Source organism: Rhamphochromis sp. 'chilingali', assembly GCF_963969265.1.
Source record: "Rhamphochromis sp. 'chilingali' genome assembly, chromosome: 17".
NCBI classification, from domain to species: Eukaryota; Metazoa; Chordata; class Actinopteri; order Cichliformes; family Cichlidae; genus Rhamphochromis; species Rhamphochromis sp. 'chilingali'.
In genome coordinates this window covers 12,240,612-12,261,859 of record NC_137944.1, presented here as the reverse complement: position 1 = coordinate 12,261,859, position 21,248 = coordinate 12,240,612, and the positions used below count along the sequence as shown (strand labels likewise).

Sequence of the window (21,248 nt, the reverse complement as noted above, 5' to 3'; positions counted from 1 at the left end):
TAGGTTGTCACAGCATTGATGTGTCATATCTGTGTCGTGGAGCTTACCTGTGAGATGACAGCAGCTTTAGCAAATCAGCAACATTTGATGCCCTGGAAATGACAGGCGGGAGCTGTTGACGTCACAGAGTCACAAACAAGGCAAATGAAAATGTAATGGTAAAAAAAGCAAATCTTTTAGTTTAGTGCAAATTCACACACTGCATAATTCTTCTGCTAACATTTCATTTGTCATTTGTTATGTCGTAATCATAAATATTCATGTAATGTGATTTAAATTATTAGAATAGGTATTTAACAAAGCTGTGTAAGTTCAATAAGGAAGATCCATTTTTTTACATCACTTCCAATTATTCTCCAACGTCAAACTCAGTACTGAAATCATTAGTCCAATCATTTCCTTGCCCGCCTTCCATGAGCCAGACAGCATCTGTTTTGTACACTTTAAATTTCCGCACTTGTTATTCTGACTTTCACACACAATTTTTTGCATCTTGCTTTCTTTCCATCTCTGTCTCATAATGGTCTCTCAGAATCCAGTCCAAGCCTCCATCTTTGTCTTTACCACCACCAGTATTTAGACTTGTCAATAAATCCTGCCGTTGCTGGTTCACCATTTCACACTGAATTCTAATCATCCAATAGCTTGAATAAATCATGCTCATTTTTCTAAATGATGTATTTTTATTTGATCCTGATAACAAGTAAATTACAGAAAAAATTCTATCAAATATTTTTTGTGCAAGATATGGGTTAAGAGTATGGGCCTAAAACAAAATGCAATTTGATTGATGACTTGTTCGGGGTCATCTTCTCATGCACCTCCGGACTGATTTCACTCAGCGCCTTTACACTTGTGCAACTGAATGTCCTCCATTAAAAAGGATGATTGTTTACAACTTGATTTTAGTGTCTGTCAAATGGACAAAGTACCAAGGAGGCAAATCTGGCAAGCAGGGCAGATGCTGATATCGCAACCAACATACTCCCACATCTTCATGTTTCCTCTTCATGTTCTCACTCTATAAATCCATAGAGCAGGATAGCCTTAAAACAGGACTTGAGTGGTATTAGTGTAACTATAAGGTATTTGACTAAGGAGCTTGAAAAGAAAAGCATCTGGACCTCTTTACATTTCTCCCATCTGAGAAGTTTCTTCAGTTCTAAGAGCAATTGGTGGAGAGTCCCAGGTCTTAAAAATCTGGGACTTTCCACCAAGTGCTGGCAGGTATAAAATGTCCCTTAGAGGTGTTAACACAACTTAGGGTAAGAGGTTTTCTTCAGCTAATTGTGTCCTTAAGAAGCTACATGTTGTTTTTAATAAAATTCAACATATTTACTTTGTAGCATTCATGCTGTTTTTGTATTCCAACTTAAAATCCCAATTATGAAAAAGGTGGGACACTTTATTCTATTCACAACAGACTGTAAAAAATATGTCAAATGTTTTCGCTGAGAAAATGTTCCACTTTAAAACAAATGTTAGCTCATTTTGAATTTGATAGCAGAAACACCACTCAAACAAAGTTGGGACAGGCCCATGTTTATCAGTGTGTAGCATCCCCTCTTCTTTTAGCAATGGGCCTTAAACCTCTGCAAACTGAGTAGGCCAGTCGAGGGACTTTTGGGGAAGGAATGTTGTCCCTATTCCAATGTTTTTTCATGCATTCTTTAATGGGGCTTTGGCACTTATTTAGCAGCTCTGTCATTTTGAAAATATGCTTTCATATTCTCAGCCAGTTACTCATAATCTTTCAGTGCAGGGACATTAAGACTTTTCCATGCATCTATTGCTAGATGGTGTGCAGACTATCCAGGGTGTAAGGATGTAAACTAACATTTCAGGATATACATATACACTGAAAAAAAGGACATGTTGGATTTACTTGATTCAATAGTGGACATTGGTTGCTCATAAATGTTTTGCTTTGGCAGAAACTTAAACAACTGAGTTAAATCAACACAACTTTTTCATATTCAATAAACCTGTGCATTTTGTGTTCATAAAACGCGATTGAAACATATTTAGATGAAGTAAGTTGTTTGTTTTTTTTTGGTTTTGTTTGCCTGTCCCGTTTGGTTCTTTTGCCATCAGAATTATTGTCTAAAGGCAAAGAAAGATGCCCAACGGATTTACTTTACCAAATTGACCATCCCAGCCTTGCTGTAATGGTCTATTTGATTCACCTTTTATTGTTTATTTTATTTATTTATTTATTTTTCACTTGCTAGATACGGGACTTGAATGAGGAAAAGAAAAGGGAGAAAGGAAGAGGGGGAAAAACAGCGGAGAAGAGGGACGGGGATAAAGGGCAAAAAAACAAAAACCAACTAAATAAGCAGACAAAAAAATACATATATCAATCACCTGGATCACCTGTTGAGAAAGAAAAAAGAAAACAAGCAGAAGAAAATGAGAGCAATACAATAAACAACATCACGATGATATATGGGAATATAACAGTAAATACTAAATATTATCTTATATATAATATATTATATATATTATATATTATATATTATATATCGACAGCACACAGTGTGCTTTGAGGTAGGAGCCAAAAAGGGTGTAGTTTGTGTGTGTGAGCACCCGTGTGTACACCTGTGAGCATGAGCGTGCTTGTTTTTAAAAGGTTCCTTCATGTAATGATCTGCTAGAGGGTGTGGGGGAGCCACAGCCCCGTCCTCCAGTGCATGAAGCTGGTACGGAGGAGATCAAAACTCCAGACATCCAGAGGCCCCCAGAACACAAGAGACCAAGGAAGACCAACAGAGGGGCAGCCGCGCCACTGTCCCAGAAAGAGCTGAGGAGAGTCCCAGATGAGGGCTCACTCAGCAGCCGCGGAGCAGAAGCCAGGGGGGGTTGCAGTGACGTGCCCGTGAGCTCCGCAGCAGCCAGCTATGCCAGAGTGACCGAGCCCCAGGCCGAGAGGCCGAGGGCACCCCACCCCCAAAGTGGCCCGAGCGAGCCCCAGCCAATGGCGTGTCCAGCGGGGTGGCCTGGGGGGGCACAGGCCACCCCCCCAACCAGACTGGCCACCCCAGGTGCCACCCCAAAGGTAAAACAATAAAATTCAATCAAATATCAAATGTACGATTATGTTTTCACGGTGAAGCTCAGATATCCGAGTGTAAGTGAATGCAGCATCGGCTTCTGCGCTATGCGCATCACGTTAGCAAAGGTTGGAGAGCCAAGCACGAAGGACAACACTGCAGGAAACAATTTTTCGGTGAAAGAAAATGAGGACAGAATAAATGTCCCGGTAAGTAATATTAAGTTTGTTGAGTTTAGTAAACTTCGGTGAAATTAGAATACCAAGGAAAAAAATAACACTTAAAGAATTTTTGCAACCATCGAATATTTCAGACAGTATGCTACTGAGGGCAGCTAACATAAGAGTTATGAGTTATAAGATGCAGGTCGATGTGTAAAAATAACTCAGTGGTTTGGTGGTGGCTATGGCGGGGCTTCCACAGAGGCCAGCAGGTGGATGAGGGAAGGGGAGGCAGAAGGAGAGACCCGAGGCGGCCACCAGTCCGAGTGTCAGGTGAACTGAACTTCAGGTAAGAAGTTATGACCTGCAGTCTATCTGGGTCAGATATAAACCAAGTTTAGGTGGAGTTTATTTTCGTTGTGCTGACTTTTTACAGTCAGTTACAATACCTCATACTGCGTGAGCTAGCATGACGAGTTTATACAGCTGTTCGGTTGCTATGATGTTACTGATAGTGAACTTTATTTTATTCATAAGGTTAGTTAGTAGAGTTGCCAACAGCTCCTTAAAAATGGAATGGTCCCTCATTCAGAGAAAATATTATGGGTTTGGTATTGAGCTGAGAAGAGACGCAGTTTGTCCCGGACTTCAGCTAGGATGGAAAAAGACACAAAACTGGAGTTATTCTGTCTTTACGCTGCACAGCTGCCTCTTCTCCTCTCATTCTCTCTCCTCTCTCTCCTGTTGCTACTTCAATCATGAAACTGATCAATGATCAGCTGATCGTCTCTCTTGTTTGTTTATCACCCACTTTGCGCCAGAAAGAGGAAACCAGCAGATGTCGCGCTAAACAGCAGCAGCACGTTTAAGCTTGATCAGCTGTTGTTAGAATTTATTTAGTTAGAATGTTTGCTGGAGCCACAGCTGTAAAGCTGTAAAGCTGCTGGTCATGATGTCGGTTTGGATATGTGGTGAGAGGGAAACATGAAGATGAAACCAGGAGATGTCCTTACTGAATCATCAGAGCTGAACAGGTGATGGAGAAACAGGTTTACCTTTTAGGTGACATGAATGAGTTGAAGTTATGAACTGTTTCTGAGAGATAAATAACACCAGGATCCTTTTTTTATGTAGCTGACAGCTGGTAACTGTGCAGGGGCGGGTCTAGCAAAGTGTTGCCAGGGGGCCAGGTAGGGCATTAACAGGGAGAGGAGGGCATAAAGAAATACTTTTCTTTTTTATTCTCATTTAAAATATCTAGCTTTTATTAAATAATTATCTGAATCTTGCGAAGAAAGTTTTTATCTGACGTAAAATGTATAGAAATCATACATATACCAAAAAGACTGTACATCACTGTCACAACAGCATTTGTTTTCATTCAAAGGCTTTATGGCTTTAATACCTGGTGGGCCAATCTGTAGTGAAAATGCCCAATTTTTTGTCCCAGTCCAGCCCTGCAGGTTAATACTGGCAGTGTCACCATGCCAGCTGACTGCATTTCATCATCAGCCAGTGTTGTTCTCAATATTACCAAAGTAAGGCAGCATATAAAGTATTTACTTGCTTTCAGGTTTTATTCAAATGTTAGTCTTTTCAGTTGTTTCTCCACTTTTTTCCTGTTTCAAAATCAAACACCAGTTTGTGAGAAGATTATCTTCTTTTTTTTTTTTTAACAGGCATTGGTTTTGCATTGGAATTGGCTAATTTGCCAATTGTATGTTAAAAATGTTCGTATTTTAATATTCAAAAATGTTTTTGCCCAAAACATATGTGCACTACATGTCAGTAAAAATACTATGCAAATATTGATGTCCTTGAATGCTGAATAAACACTGACTGATTGTATCTCTTGTACTTAATCAACACAGTATCTAAACACTTTGCACTGTAGTGGTTAAAATCTCATTCTAATAAGGTTACGGTTATTAGGTTTACAGGGTTATTGAATTATGGTGAACGGTTGGTAGAATTGTTTTTAACATTATCTGCCAATTACATCTGCCACCCTTCTCCAAATCTGTGCCCCTACCTGGCCCCCCCAACAAAAATTTTCTAGACACGCCACTGTACAAATGCACAAAAAGACCCCAAAAAAGAAATCTTTCTACCTTCTGCAAAGTTCATCGCCCCAGAAAAGACAAGTCAAAACAAGTAAAAAAAAATAAAAATGTAACAGCCTCCCGATTATGACCGATATATCATTTACATCACTGATACATCCGTAACTGAAATTAACTCAGAACAATTTGTTTATTTTTTTAAATGGTCATTCAGAATCAGAAGATTATTTACGGTGATGTTTTTGGTGGGAGTGAAACAACAATCTACTGAGAAAACCAATAAAAATAAGATATGATAATAAGAAATAACCACTGTTGGAAGCCTTATTTACTCTTATCACCTTAATCATGTGCAGTAATTAAAGTTGAAATGAGAAACTTTGCATTTGAAAGATGCTCTTCTACTGGGCACTCAAAATGCTTTCTTACAACAAGCATCATTCATCCACACCTTCATACATAATGTGCGCACATTTTAAATATAAATTAATATTACTGTAGCAGTATTTTTTTAAAAAAAAAAAAAGATAAAATGGCCACATTTAAGAAGGCAGGACCTGCAGTTATTGTCCTTTTCCAGACATTTATCTGGCACTTACTTTGGGGTTTTCTGCAGCTCGTCCTCGGGGCCCTCCAGACACAGAGACAGCAGGTCGTAACCCAGGATCTTCTGGGCTATGGTGAACATTTCTTTAATGTTGGGGTATTTCAAAAGTCCTCTGCCCATGCCCACAAACTGGCTGCCCTGACTGGGGAAGAGGAGCACGGAGCAGCCGCTGCTTTTGGGTCTCCGCTGAGGCGCCGCTGCTGGCTCGCTGTTCGGGGGAAAAGCGGGGGCTTCAGCCGGAGGAGGGTAATCTCCAGCCGTGGAACCAGGCTTGTTGGTGGACAGCGTCCTGCTCAGAGAGACCAGCGACCTGACCTTCCCTCTGGAAGATGCCGCCATCCTGACTGCCACTGATGCCAACATGAGCTGTTCCTCATCCAACGACGTGTCTGCAGATGAAATAAGACGCACAGCCCGCCCGGACAAACTGTAATCACCAAAAGAGTCAACTTTGCTTGAACTCAATTCTGATATCTGCTCGGCATGACACCTCACAGGGAGACGAAAACAACCGCCAGAGGAGAAAAGAACAAAATCTTCAGCGAAGGAAGATGATATCTCCAATAAAACTATTTTTGAAGCCATTATGGGACTTGACAAAAAATTTGAAGCACAACTGGAGGATATCAAGGAACAAAACAGACAAAGTGCAGCTATGGTTGCCAGCTTGGCTAAGGCTGTAGAGTTTAACGCTGCAGAGATAGCTGATTGCAAACTGAAAGTTGTTAAACTGGCAAATGCGAATGAACTGCTGCTTAAAGAAAACGAAGACTTGAAAAGAAGAGTGAGAGAACAAGAGCGCTACCGAATGAGGTGGTGCCTAAAACTGAAAGGGGTGAAGGAAGACAAAGACGAAAACATTAGAGTGAAGGTTTTGCAAACGCTTCAGAAGATTGCCCCTGACTTGAACTTAGAAGAGGCTGTTGATATTGTCCACCGCTTAGGGAAACAAGTTGATGGCAGAAACAGAAACATCATTATTCTATTCACACAGAGGCGAATTAAAGAAGAATTGTGGAGGCGCACCAAAGATTCTTCAACCTGCAAGCAAGAAGGCATCAGCTTCACAGAGATGTTGCTGCAGGAGGACATACAAGATCGACAGCGCCTATGGCCTCTGGTGGAGGAAGAAAGACGTGCAAAACTACAAATATCTGTAGTTTCCACTCCGTATATTTTCAAAACAAACTCGTTACTTTGGGTTTAACGCATTTGGGGGAAGTTAATATTTCACGTCACTGCAGGCCTTCAAACAATGAGATTTGAGCCTAAACAGTGAAAGGCAGTCGCGTTTTAATCAGTAGAGGATGTCGCATAAAAAGAGATGAAAGAACAAACCATGTACTGTAGTTTTGATTTATTTATTTTTAGCACAACACCAGAACAACCCCACGTGCCCATAATTTGCGGTACTTCAGAAAAAAAGGAGTGAACATAAAAGGGAGTAAAATGTTGTGTCAGGTAATTTCAAATGCAGCATTTCTATCACCTCAACAAACACTAACTGTGTCACAGTGTGTTGCTATCTAAAGCTCTACTTGCTGTATTTCACAGGAAGAGAAAGAATGAGAGCTAACTTCACTCAGAGATATAGAAAGAAAGAGAAAGAAACCAGGCTGTATTTAAAGGTAAGGACTGCTTAGTGATATTTGATAAAATGTAGTTGTATTTTAACAGGGACATAAAGTGCTTGTCTTACTCCCTTCTTCTAGCTCGAAATTACTTGCCAAGTGGTAAGGACCGTTCATGGTCACACGGTGAGAACATTGGTGTTGACTATGAAGAGATAGGGTCAGACAGGGGAGGGGCCAGTCAGATTTATCAACTCAACCTCCTTAAAGCATGGAGAGAGGCTGAAACCAATCTCTGGTGAGCCCGGTTAAGGAAAGAGATGAGTTGGTGCCTGAGATGCCAAATTCCAACATCCTCATTCCCGCCATTGAGATAACACTCTCACACAGGCCCAGAGAGCAGATGTTGTTGCATTGCAGATGTGTTATACCCCCTGCCCAGCCGAATGACTCTCAAAAAGAAAATTTTGCAGAAAATCAATGTGATCGCTTGGATCACTGGAATTATCATCTCGATATCTCTTGTCCTTCTTTCATTTCAGACGTCTTGAAAACAAGTTTTAACAAAGTCCTGGAGAAGTGCCCAATGCTGGAGGACCTCCTGCTTTACCCCTGGCTCAGATAAACTCCTCTCTGACACAAACACACACGCATACTGAATTCACATCTTGCCATACAAATGTGATACAGTAACCAAATTTCTTTCTTTCAGAAAAAAAGAAAATTGGGAGATTCAAAAATTTCCTCACAGTAATGTTTGCATCAGTCTATCAGACGAATCCCCTCCAAGTCCAATATTTACATCAGTTACAGTGATAATGCTTGGTGTCTACTTTCAGCCACCGCAGTAGAATGCCAGGAATGAATCTCATTGAAATTGTAGTTGCATTTGCTATTTCATTTAATTGTCATGGATGATACACAGATAACCCAACAGCAAACAGAGGAAAACAATGGGCTTAAATACACAGAGGGATAAATGAGGGAATAAGACACAGGATGAGAGCACAGCTGCGAGAAATCACAAACAACAAGACCATGGGGAAGGAAAACTGAAAACACTAACATAGTCTAAGGAGCTTAGAAAGAAAACGTCTGGACTTCTTTAAGTTGCTTGAAGACGTTCAAGCAAAGTTTAAGTTCTTTTCATCCGAGAAGGTGAAACATCTTCAAGCAACTTCAAGTCCAGACGCTTTCTTTCCAAACTCCTTAGACTACGATGACCTAGATGACTGAGAACCTTCACAGACATGAAAACACTAACACAGCACACATGACTATCAAAGTAAAACAGCAAACAAGAGACTTTTACAAAGACACAGAGTTGACACAGAGACATGACTGACTGGGGAGAAATTGGGGAACATGGAAACAAGAGTGACTAGACATGACACGTGGGACACAGGGGCAAGGCAAAGTAACAGAAACCTAAAGCCTAAGAATGTAACACAAGAAGAAAACAATAAAGAGAACCAAAAACATACATAAGAATAATCAATGAATATAAATGAACAAACACAAAACACTGGGTCACAGACTCACTACCATGACAGTTAAATGTACATAATAAATACTTTAAATCAGATGACAATGTAGCTGACACTGTGTTTATTATAATGTGTGTGGTCAACCACAAATCTTCATACTGTCATCCATAGATGAGGTCTTTATACAAATGATGAAAGATAATGAAAGAAACTGTTTAATTGATATGAAATGATTGAATTATATGAAATATTATGGCTTTGTCTGCCAGTGTTTTTCTGTAAACTACTTTGAACTACTGGCAGTCAGTGAAGTCACTGAAAGGCAAGATTCTATGTTGTGTTGCCGTAGTTTCCAGAGTTTACTTATAAAGCTCACTTACAGAATTCAGTTAGAAAAGTCAAGCATTTGAAGGGTGCACATTTGAAGGAATATTAACTCAATCTTAGCTCATTACGGTTTACATTTTCGATTTTAAAGGGTCTCCGAAATTACAATTAAAAAGGAAACAAGAAAAATTGCCACTCCAGCTGATAAGAAAGATTCGGGAGATCAAGGTAAGTAAAATAATAAAATCAAATCCTGGTAAAATCCAAATCCTAGAAATGTTGACACTGTGTGAATCATTTTTGGAGCAATTGAATCATATGTTTAATTGAAAATAGCTTTAATACAAGATGTCTAATCAAAGAAAGGTTACCGGTCTTTTGGTAAAATAATGTAATAAGTTTATTCTTGGACTCAACAGTAAAAACAGACCAACAAGTGCCATCAAGATCTAAGACTTAGTAAACCTAGTATCAACTCGCACTGATCAGTTTTTTTTTTTCATCCCAAGATTAAACTTGTGATCATTTAAGCAAAAGCAATTTCAAATTCTTTGCCATCAAACTGCTTCCAGTCTTGATGTCGGGGACTCTTTTTCACCACTGTGTTGTTGTCGTTTATAGATCGTAAGAGCAGGACTGCTAAAAGAAAGGCCAGTCCTGAAAAGAAGACCCCAATGAAAAGGAGGAGGGTCGCTGAGCAGGCTGGTCCTTCCACCAGCTCAGATGTGGTCAAAGGAGTGAAGCGCAAGGTTGTGCAAGATGAAGAGGACACAACAAAGAAAGCAAAGAGGGCTAAACTTCTTGACCATATGAGCGGTGACAAGGAGCAAGCATCCTCCTCGTTGGACTCTGGTAAAGGTAGGCTAATTAGTTGAATAAGGGGGTAGATTAAGTGTGGTTGCTAGGTTTAAGATATTGGTGTTTAGTGTTTGTGTCTATCATCCAGTGAGCTGATGTGCTTTTGGTGTTTTCCACATCTCCAGACTTGAACAACAAACAGGTGTGCGCAAAAAATGGCAAAAGAAAGGCCACGGGAGACGACAGAGAGTCACCCAAGAAAAAAAAAAGGAATGTGGACCAGGACAAAAAATCAGTGGCAGACCAAAAACGTAAGTAGCAAGCAGCTTGGGTTTTATATTCAGGGGAAGGGCAAAAGGAACATTTAGGCTACAGAGGAGAGTAATTTGTGTCACAGCTGTAATAAAACAAGATTTGCTGTTTTGTCTGTTCAGGTGAATTCCAAGCCAGATATGTGGAGGAGCACCAGCTCGGAGAAGGAGGCTGCGGAGCAGTGTTTTCTGGCTACCGGATAGAAGATCGTTTTCCAGTAAGTGTTCAGATGATGGTAGTAAGACAGGCAGTAACGCAGATAATGGATAATATCGTAAACTGAGACGTCTGCTGTGTTTCCACCTTTCATTATGTCATACTGAGGAAATGCTCACCAATGCTCTGTGTCTTCTAGGTTGCCATCAAACACATTCCCAAAAATAAAGTCTACTGCAAAGTGGCGGTAAGCGTCCAACACTTGAATTAGTTTTACATTACTGGATTGAATGCGGCGTTCCTCATCATCCACTTTGTTGTAATATTTCAGGATGAAAGCGGGAAGATGCTCTCGGTGGAAGTGGCCATTATGGTTAAACTTGCAGGTGAAGCAGAAGGGTCAGTGGGAATATCAGCACCTGTGTCCTTGCTGGAGTGGTTCGACCTTGGCAAAGAGCTGATCCTGGTGCTGGAGAGACCTGTCCCCGCTGTGGACCTGCAAAAATACAAAGCAGAAAATGGAAGAACTTTACCAGAGGACAAGGCCAAGGTAGGTTGACTGGGAGAGCCTTAGACTGTACAGCATTCAATCAAGGCAGAAAAGCATTAACTCATTATTGTGTTTTTCATCTTTTCCAGGTCATTCTGAAGCAACTAGTTGATGCTGTAAAGGAACTTGAGGATAAACACATCTTTCATCGGGACATCAAGGGAGAAAACATTCTGATTGAGACCGGCTCCGATGTGCCTCGAGTTCGCATCATTGACTTTGGACTGAGCTGCTTTGTTAAACAGCGATCTCTGTATCGCGTCTTCTATGGTAACATATTCTGCTCCTGCTTTTCACAGATGTAACAATTTGTGTCTTTTGTTTTAGAAGAAATTGTAATTGTGTCTGTTTGTTAGGCACTCCTCTTCACACCCCTCCCGAGTGGTACAGGAGGAGCTGCTACAGGTGTGGACCCACCACGGTGTGGCAAATGGGAGTGGTGTTGTATGAAGCGCTTCATGCACGGCACTTTAGTACCGAGAGGTTCCTCGCAAAGAAACTGAGCATCAAAAAGCGTCTGTCCACAGGTAAGAAAACTTCACACTTCCAGATTCACTGATGTCTTGGATCACTAGAACTATCATCTTCATCTTTTGGATCTTTTCTTTCTTTCAAGAATGCCAGAATTTCTTGGAGGCATGTTTAACTATAGCCCCGGAGAAGCGCCCAACACTGGAGGAGCTCCAGCTTCACCCCTGGCTAAGATAACACACACAAACACACAATTCACACCTTATCATATAAGTGTGATACATTGTGGTAACCTCCTTTCTTTTTTCTGTTGGACAGGAATGGGTCAATCTTAAAAAATAAATAAATAAAAAAATTAGCTTTTTCGGACTTCCTGTAACCCCCCCAGCCATCCCAGGAAAGGGGATCTCTCTTTGAATGGGCTTTCCCGAGGTTTCTTCCCATCGATCTGGCCCCCTGGGGAGTTTTTCCTCGTCTTCATAGAGAGCTTGGGCTGGGTCAGGAGCTCCATCAAAACTGTCTTTATTTGATGACATTAAAGTCATCAAATAAAGATGTGTTTTACTTAAAGTAAAATTGGATCAAAATAAAACTTGTTTAATTCATCTTTGCTGAGGATTCTCCTTCATTACTATTTTGTTTTGTTTTGTTTTTTTTACCCATGGTGCATTTTGACAAATAAGAAAACTGAATCAGGTTAAAGTGTGCACAAAGACAGTCACACTGCAAATGATCTGAAGACTTGCATCTGTTGCTCTAACCCCCAACTAGTTTAGACAGATTTCCAGGTTCTACCAGAGGTTTTTTCCTTCAAGAAGGGAGTTTTTCCTTCCCACTGTTGCTGAGTGTTTGCTCATAGTGGGTTGTAAAAGCATAAAAGTTAATAAGAGGCATTCATAGCAGAGTTATCACAGAGGGAACTATATAGCTTAAATGTACAATTTCTACAGGACGAATTATAACTTCATTATGTATAAAAGCTTCTGTGGATAATTACTCCTATTTGTAACTTTACACAAGAGAAAGTTTGGTGTCACACTATTTATAACAGGTTGGGTTTTGTCCTCTGAGTTGAGCCTTTGGTTGCAGTTTATTGAAGAATTTCCTCTAAAGTAGCTGTTGATAAAGATTTAAAGTCCTGTTTATATACAGAAATATGCTTTAGTTCATGTTTTTTACATGTCTGCCTCAGTGGATCAGTAGAAGATCTGGCACAGGAAACTAGATGATGAAAAAAGGGTACGAATACACATATATATCTATATCTATATAGATACAGATATATAAACACACACACACACACACAGGTTGCAACGTAGTATTTTCATTTTTTCTTAGCATTTCTTTAACGCCTTGGTGCAAAAGAATACCTGCATCTGTGTGTTGGAAAAAAGAACTACAAATTTGGAAAGGAATTTATTCATGTTCTTACTCATAGATGGAGTACATGGTTTAAAAAACACTGAGGAAACAGATATGAGGCGGCTGTATTAACATAAAAACATTAATACAGTTAAAAATGAATAAAAAGTTGCACGCTTAAACTTATTTCTCTACAGTTTGTACAATTAATCCATGTAACAATAGGTTCTCTCTTAATATAGTAGTTATTAAAAGATCTTTACATAAAAATACATTTTTAAGTACTCTCCAGTGGAAGTCTGTTGTGGCTTATGTTTCTAAATGACACAACCATAAAGCAGCCCACAGAATATACAAATATGTCTTTGATAAGTGAATGTTGGCTCCCACAATGGCCTGTTAAGTTATTGCAAAAATAATTTACTGCATAATATGTCAGATTAGAACATGTTATAAGCACAAAACTGAAGGGGAAACAATAAAAACAAAAATGAAAAAACAAATACTAAATTAAGTTAAAGGATATTTCTTACTATACTATATAATTGTATAATGTTGCGTTTGATTGCAAAAGAAAACCCACCAAGAAAAAAAGAAAGAAAGAAAAAGAGAGAATAGTTTAATATATTCAAAACACATTCTTTTCTTTTATTTAAGCTGTAGCGAGATTCAGATGGACAAAAGAGAAAGAAAATTATTACAGATTTGTTTTATTCATGAATAAACTTTATTATACACAACTCTAAATTTCAGTTGGTCTTAGTCAGATGTATTTTTAATTAAATCCTGCAACACTGTGCTCGCTGCCATCACTTTATATCTTAGTGTGCAATTCAAATATATACTTATTACAATATTTTTCCCCCTTAACTCTCAACTCGCGTTTTTAAAATGTCTGTGATCATATTTGTCCGTTGACTTCTGTCTGGGCCTCGAACGATTCATCAGACAGGTTGGCAGCCTCCAACTGATGCTCCAGACTTTCATCATCGCCTCTATTCTGATCAACTCTTATCTTAAACTTAGTGATGAACTCATTACTGGCCAGCGCGTCCTCCTTTTTAGGGCATGTGGGCTTTGATAACAGCCGGCTTTCCAGTCGCTCTCCAAAGAAAATTCACAAAACATTTCTTATTTGGTAAGCTTGTTAACAAATTTTAGTTCAGTTTTGCTGAAAGTTATAGCATGCATCAAGTAAGAAGCAATTGGTTTTTAAAAAGCATATACATTCCCCAAAACATTTTTATTATGTGCATTTTGGAGAATAAAAGATTGTACACAATTTCCCTTTTTAAAGTAAAAAGATTATTAAGTCTAATTCTTACTTATTCAGTAGATTAAAGTGTTGAAACATCATTATTCATAAAATATGCACATTAAAAAATTAAAGTTATTCAAAAACTACTCAAGTACTTACTCCAATACTCACATTATTCAAGTAAATTTAATTTTTGCCAATGTAATGTCACATAAAATCTTAATCTGAATAAGGGATTTGAACCCCACTGTCACGGCCAGGGGATCAGCAGGCCGCTGACTAGTAGTGTTCTCTCTCTCTCTCGCCAGGGCGGAACTCATGGTGGGTTCACGCCCTCGGCCCACGCCCCTCTGAGGAGGAAACACCTGGGCCTCATCAGTGCAGCCAGCATTTAAGCCAGGGAGTGGCTTCTACTCATCACTGGATCGTTGTGTGTGACTCGCGTCAGTGCAGCCCGGCTCTGAGCAAGTTCTCTTTTGCTTCCCTGTGCAAAACCTCTAACGTGTGTTTCCTTCTGTACATAGATCCCCTGGACCCGACTCTGCATCCCCCGAGCGGTGTTTGGAGAGAGAGTCAGAAGAGGAGCAAGTGTCTTTTCCCTACCTGGATTTCCCCAGAGCCTTTTCCCTGTCACCGCTTTGTATATAGCACTATCCCCTGCACTGTTTGTATATACACCTGGTGGAACTGTAATAAATACAGACTGTGCCTCTGAGTCCTGCGTGTGAGTCCTCAAGCGAACCGTGACACCCACACAGATGAGAGCTTAGCAGTGAAGCTCTCTCTTAAAATTTGAGTTATAAAGTCAGAAGTTATCACTGACAGAGATCCATGTTCTTTTAACATAAGAAAGAATATTTGCTGAAATTGACATTAATCCAAGCCCTTAAAACGCCATTTTGGATTAAGCATTTCCTGTTAGAAAAGTCTTCAATGAGCAGGAAGCTCCAGTACTGAAAAAAGAAGCCAACATCAACTGCTAAACGTGCTAAAAGTAAGTAAGTCCCCGTAGACTCCTATGATCAAAACACATACAGTATAAAAGTTATAGGTTACAGATCTGAAAAGTAAAACAAATGTCAAAGTGCAAAAAGACTTATGGTCCCATAGAAGTCTATTCCATTTGCCTGGAATTAGGTGAACACCTTTGTGACAAATTTAATGGCTCAGTCATTTGTTTCATGTCATATTTAATAAAAGACTGACATGGTGGCATGTGGAATTGTCCATTTTGCACATATTTGGTCATTCTAAGCGTCAGAAGGGGAAAGATCATTCTGGGAATGCCTACTGGCGAAGGATGTGTGACTGACAAGTCCAGTGTGTGAAGTTTAACTACAGTCTAAGGAGCTTGGAAAGAAAAGCATCTGGACTTCTTTAAGTTTCTTGAAGATGTTTCACTTCTCATCTGAGAAGCTTCTTCAGTTCAGAATTTCTTCAGAGAACTGAAGAAGCTTCTTGAATGAGAGGTGAAATGCTCTTCAAGAAACTTAAAGAAGTCCAGATGCTTTTCTTTCCAAGCTCCTTAGACTACGATGACCTGAACAACTGAGAACCTTAACAGACAGTTCTTCCCTTCATTCATCATGCCTGATTTCAAAACACCAAGATGGCAGTCGTGAAAACACTCATCTTGAGTCTTCATGGGACTATGGTGAGATCAGTTATGCCTCTTATGATGCTGTCCCAGACTTCAAAGCAGTATAAAACATGTTTGCAGCCTGTAACAACTGTGCATGCGGTTATTTTTCGTTTTAAGATTTCCGTGTTTAAATCATAATAAGATTTATTTTTAATTTTAATTAACTTGAGGTGAGTCAGATTCTTTCATTCAAGTCACTGAATGAATCTCTTGACATGTTTGGGGGTAGGTGCCTTTTGTAGCATTTTAATGCAATTATCTGACAGATTATATGGTCTACACCATAGGTGTCAAACTCTGGCCAAATTTGGCCCGCAACCTAATTACATTTGGCCCGCGAAGCCATACCAAATTACTATTAGAGCTGGCCTACTGGTATTATACAGCTAATATATATATTGTTTAGTATTAAGCTTTGCTTGCTCCATATTCAGTTTTTCAGCAAAATGTGTTTGAGTCCATAAGAAAAGATTCATTCTTATATCTGGAGGAATAAATATATTTCAATAAATATTAAAGTTAGCCCGCGACTTTGATCCAGTTTTGAATTTTGGCCCACTGTGTATTTGAGTTTGACACCCCTGGTCTACACTGTTATTAACTATACTAACACTCTGTTCCAGAAGTCTGTGCTGCAAAGAGGCAAAGTGAATACCGCACCTGCAGGAGTAATGGGGGTCATCAGTCGGTTCAGCTGGATGTTCCAGTGCCGTACCTGTTGACTGGCATTCCTCAGCCTCTCCTGAACCTCCTGGAAACAAAAATCATGCAGGCATCTTCATCAGTGTTGTTTTAGAAGAGCACTAAATAAGATGCTGCTCACAAAGCCAGTCAAAACAAACTTGTTCACCTCCAGACGCTGGTGACTTCTTTGGCGAGATGCCTGCAGATCCTGGAGCTCCTGAGAGGCAGAGTTGAGGGCTGAGGGGGTGTCCTCATCGGGACTGCCATCTGACAGCTCCTGTATGGGGCTGAGGTTTTGCATTGTACGTTGCTGCTCCTGGAGGAGCTGGAAATGTTTCCTCTTTTCATCTTCAGCCTGCAGCAACCTGAAGGAGGGGAAAAAGGGAAGAAGCAACTGAAAATGTTAATACTTCTCATGGATATCTCAGATCTCCATCACAAATAAAATAATAAAGGGCCATAATAAGAGTTAGAAATCCATTGTTACCGCTCAAGCTCCAGTCTGGCCCTCTCCTCCTCCAGCCGAGCCTGGATCTCCATATTAAGGGCAACTTCCAGCTGCTGCTGTGTCAGCTCCAGCTCCCTGATCCTCTTCTTCTGTTGTTCAGCCTCCTTTTCCTTCACCTGCATCTCAGCCTGCATGCTGTCTTTTATCTATGCACACACACACACACAGCTACATAAACAGATGCACCAACAGAGTGGTATAAACTGACCTATTCCTGAATTACCTTTTCCTGGACTGTCATAACCATTTTTCCAAATCATTAAAGACTAGGTGTGAATTTTATAATGACAGTCAACATTTTGCTGGAGTTCTCAAAGATCAAAGTCAAGGAGAAAAGACTGTACATAATTGGTGTCAAGTGGAAAACTTTTTTTTTTACCATCACAGCCTCTTTCAGCTGTCTTTCCAGTTCCAGCTGCACCTCCCTCTGCTTCCTCCGCTCTCTCTCCTCTGCCTCCCTTCGGCGAGTTTCCAGTTCCCGTGCATGCTGTGAAACAGATGAAAGAGACATTGTTTGCTTTGTGTTTTCACCTCTATCCAGCAGGTGACACTAGGCCATCAGCTTCGAGGTTCAACGTATTGTGCTTTCAGCGGTGCTCTTCTTGATAACTTGGTTGAAGTAAGTGGGTATTTGAGTTCATGTTGCTTTCCTTACAGCTGTAAGTAATCTGCTCATTCCGCTTTTGATCTTTGGCACCAACAAGTGATTTTTTCCCAGAGAAGTGCTGCTCACAGGAGATTTCTTCCATTTCAGACCATTTTCTATAAACCGGTTAGATGGTTGTACAGTTTCTGAAATACTCAGACAAGCCTGTCCGACACAAACAACAATGCATGTTCAAAGTCATTTAAATCCCCTTTGACCTTCAGCAGGTCATCTTATTAATGTATACATGCCTAAATGCACTGAGCTGCTGCTATGTGATAGGCTGATTAGGTATTTGACCTAATGAGCAGCTCAACAGGTGTATCTAACAAAAATTTGGCCAGTGAGTGTACAGTGGGGCAAAAAAGTATTTAGTTAGCCACCGATTGTGCAAGTTCCCCCACTTAACATAAGAGTTATGAGTTATAAGATGCAGGTCGATGTGTAAAAATAACTCAGTTGTTTGGTGGTGGCTATGGCGGGGCTTCCTCAGAGGCCAGCAGGTGGATGAGGGAAGGGGAGGCAGGAGGAGAGCCCCGAGGCGGCCACCAGTCCGAGTGTCAGGTGAACTGAACTTCAGGTAAGAAGTTATGACCTGCAGTCTATCTGGGTCAGATATAAACCAAGTTTAGGTGGAGTTTATTTTCGTTGTGCTGACTTTTTACAGTCAGTTACAATACCTCATACTGTGTGAGCTAGCATGACAAGTTTATACAGATGTTCGGTTGCTATGATGTTACTGATAGTGAACTTTATTTTATTCATAAGGTTAGTTAGTAGAGTTGCCAACAGCTCCTTAAAAAATGGAATGGTCCCTCATTCAGAGAAAATATTACGCGTTTGGTATTGAGCTGAGAAGAGACGCAGTTTGTCCCGGACTTCAGCTAGGATGGAAAAAGACACAAAACTGGAGTTATTCTGTCTTTACGCTGCACAGCTGCCTCTTCTCCTCTCATTATCTCTCCTCTCTCTCCTGTTGCTACTTCAATCATGAAACTGATCAATGATCAGCTGATCGTCTCTCTTGTTTGTTTATCACCCACTTTGCGCCAGAAAGAGGAAACCAGCAGATGTCGCGCTAAACAGCAGCAGCACGTTTAAGCTTGATCAGCTGTTGTTAGAATTTATTTAGTTAGAATGTTTGCTGGAGCCACAGCTGTAAAGCTGTAAAGCTGCTGGTCATGATGTCGGTTTGGATATGTGGTGAGAGGGAAACATGAAGATGAAACCAGGAGATGTCCTTACTGAATCATCAGAGCTGAACAGGTGATGGAGAAACAGGTTTACCTTTTAGGTGACAGGAATGAGTTGAAGTTATGAACTGTTTCTGAGAGATAAATAACACCAGGATCCTTTTTTTATGTAGCTGACAGCTGGTAACTGTGCAGGGGCGGGTCTAGCAAAGTGTTGCCAGGGGGCCAGGTAGGGCATTAACAGGGAAAGGTGGGCACAAAGAAATACTTTTCTATTTTATTCTCATTTAAAATATCTAGCTTTTATTAAATAATTATCTGAATCTTGCGAAGAAAGTTTTTATCTGACGTAAAATGTATAGAAATCATACATATACCAAAAAGACTGTACATCACTGTCACAACAGCATTTGTTTTCATTCAAAGGCTTTATGGCTTTAATACCTGGTGGGCCAATCTGTAGTGAAAATGCCCAATTTTTTGTCCCAGTCCAGCCCTGCAGGTTAATACTGGCAGTGTCACCATGCCAGCTGACTGCATTTCATCATCAGCCAGTGTTGTTCTCAATATTACCAAAGTAAGGCAGCATATAAAGTATTTACTTGCTTTCAGGTTTTATTCAAATGTTAGTCTTTTCAGTTGTTTCTCCACTTTTTTCCTGTTTCAAAATCAAACACCAGTTTGTGAGAAGATTATCTTCTTTTTTTTTTTTTTTAACAGGCATTGGTTTTGCATTGGAATTGGCTAATTTGCCAATTGTATGTTAAAAATGTTCGTATTTTAATATTCAAAAATGTTTTTGCCCAAAACACATGTGCACTACATGTCAGTAAAAATACTATGCAAATATTGATGTCCTTGAATGCTGAATAAACACTGACTGATTGTATCTCTTGTACTTAATCAACACAGTATCTAAACACTTTGCACCGTAGTGGTTAAAATCTCATTCTAATAAGGTTACGGTTATTAGGTTTACAGGGTTATTGAATTATGGTTAACGGTTGGTAGAATTGTTTTTAACATTATCTGCCAATTACATCTGCCACCCTTCTCCAAATCTGTGCCCCTACCTGGCCCCCCCAACAAAAATTTTCTAGACACGCCACTGGCCCCAGGCTCCAGGCCCCAATAAGCAGCCACCAAGGAGTGAGCCGGTGTGTACCTGGACGCCCATCCCCGAACACAAAGAACCACCAAACGCACCGATGTCTGAGGACGTCTGCCACCAGCAGGGGAAGTGGTGGGGGGAGATAGGCCTCCAAACCTTGGAAGGCCTGAGATGTCCCCAGAGAGGTGGCGCCTGACACCCAACCTGACATATAGACACAGACATACAGGCACACACAGATACAAACATCCATTCCCACCCTCATGCTCTCATATGCAATTACTCAACACTCAACCAATGTGGAGACAGACATAGAGAGATACTGTACACATGATCACACTCCCCAAGCGTACTCTAAGCCCCGGATCTAGGCCCCTGGAGGGGGAAACTGCACCCAGGTGATGTTACCCTTTTCCCTGCGGTGGGGAGAAGCAGACCGCTCCGACTCCGCTGCAGCAGGGAGGCCCCACACTCCAGACCCCAGTCGGACGGCCAACTCCTCCTTCCTGTCCCCCCACTCCAGCAGGTCGCAGAGAACGGGGTGAGAGAAGACTCCAAACCTCCCTCCGCCCGCTCATATGTAGTGTTGATGCATGTGTGTTCTAAGGTGCATTTAAAACCCAGGAGGGCATGGAGCTACCTGCCAGAGATGAAGAGAGAGAGAAATGAAGTAAGTTGAGCTCTTGGAATAATTTAATCCTTCACAATTTTGGCATTTTATTTCAACACTATTCAATAACTTTTACCCCAATACTACTTGGTCACTTAAATACTACATGTTGTCTTGATATTACATAACGTTCAACAAAGTCTAGATCCTGGTTACCATAAAAATCGAATGGGTCTACAACAACTACCATCCTCCTATCTTTATCCTGGTTGCAGGGGGGTTGGGAAATAACCCGGAAGTGATAGGTTACGAGGCAGGGTACACCCTGGACAGCTCACCAGTCTATCACATAGAAGCAAACAACTAGGGATGGGTACCGGTATCCGGTGCCATGATGGCACCGGTTCTAGCATAAACGGTAGTAACCAGACCGAAAAGCAGCGCACATTTTGGTGCTTTATTTCGGTGCTTTTTTCCCCCTGAGCTGTGATACACTTTAGATTCTAGCCTATCATTTTACGTTTCCGAGGATAGTAGGCGGGTCCAGGTACGTACGTTCTTTTAGAACAGAGCTACAGATTAAAAATGCCCAAGGCGAAGCGGTCAAAAGTCTGGCTGTACTTCACAGCAAAATATGCAAACTCAGCAGCCTGCAACAAGTGCTTTAAGGTGATACTG

At 40.6% G+C, this 21,248-nt stretch overlaps 2 protein-coding genes and 2 long non-coding RNA genes across 5 annotated transcripts; 3 read left to right on the top strand and 1 right to left on the bottom strand.

Annotated features, from left to right (window-relative positions):
- Positions 1-2,977: 2,977 nt before the first annotated feature.
- Positions 2,978-8,889, top strand: LOC308384304. Of its 2 annotated transcripts, XR_013969298.1 has the most exons (4): positions 2,978-3,262; positions 3,477-3,563; positions 7,439-7,512; positions 7,998-8,889. It is a non-coding gene; the product is annotated as an uncharacterized lncRNA (long non-coding RNA). The 2 variants fall into 2 exon arrangements; XR_013969299.1 differs by having other exon boundaries at positions 2,978-3,563.
- Positions 8,890-9,548: 659 nt separating this feature from the next.
- LOC308384302 (serine/threonine-protein kinase pim-1-like) lies at positions 9,549-13,579 on the top strand. Its single transcript, XM_080862801.1, has 8 exons — positions 9,549-10,127; positions 10,253-10,378; positions 10,502-10,596; positions 10,735-10,782; positions 10,867-11,085; positions 11,175-11,355; positions 11,442-11,612; positions 11,702-13,579. The coding sequence occupies exons 1-8, from the start codon at positions 9,944-9,946 to the stop codon at positions 11,791-11,793; spliced, it is 1,116 nt and encodes a 371-aa protein (XP_080718927.1). The 5' UTR covers positions 9,549-9,943; the 3' UTR covers positions 11,794-13,579.
- Positions 13,580-13,707: 128 nt separating this feature from the next.
- Positions 13,708-20,595, bottom strand: LOC308384303 (uncharacterized protein). Its single transcript, XM_080862802.1, has 6 exons — positions 20,369-20,595; positions 17,390-17,497; positions 16,990-17,156; positions 16,669-16,867; positions 16,479-16,569; positions 13,708-14,022 (listed from the first exon to the last, which is right to left on the bottom strand). Exons 2-6 carry the CDS (start codon positions 17,390-17,392, stop codon positions 13,820-13,822), a joined length of 663 nt encoding a protein of 220 aa, XP_080718928.1. The 5' UTR covers positions 17,393-17,497; positions 20,369-20,595; the 3' UTR covers positions 13,708-13,819.
- Positions 14,035-14,891, top strand: LOC308384305. The gene is made up of 2 exons (XR_013969300.1): positions 14,035-14,619; positions 14,701-14,891. It is a non-coding gene; the product is annotated as an uncharacterized lncRNA (long non-coding RNA).
- Positions 20,596-21,248: the final 653 nt, after the last annotated feature.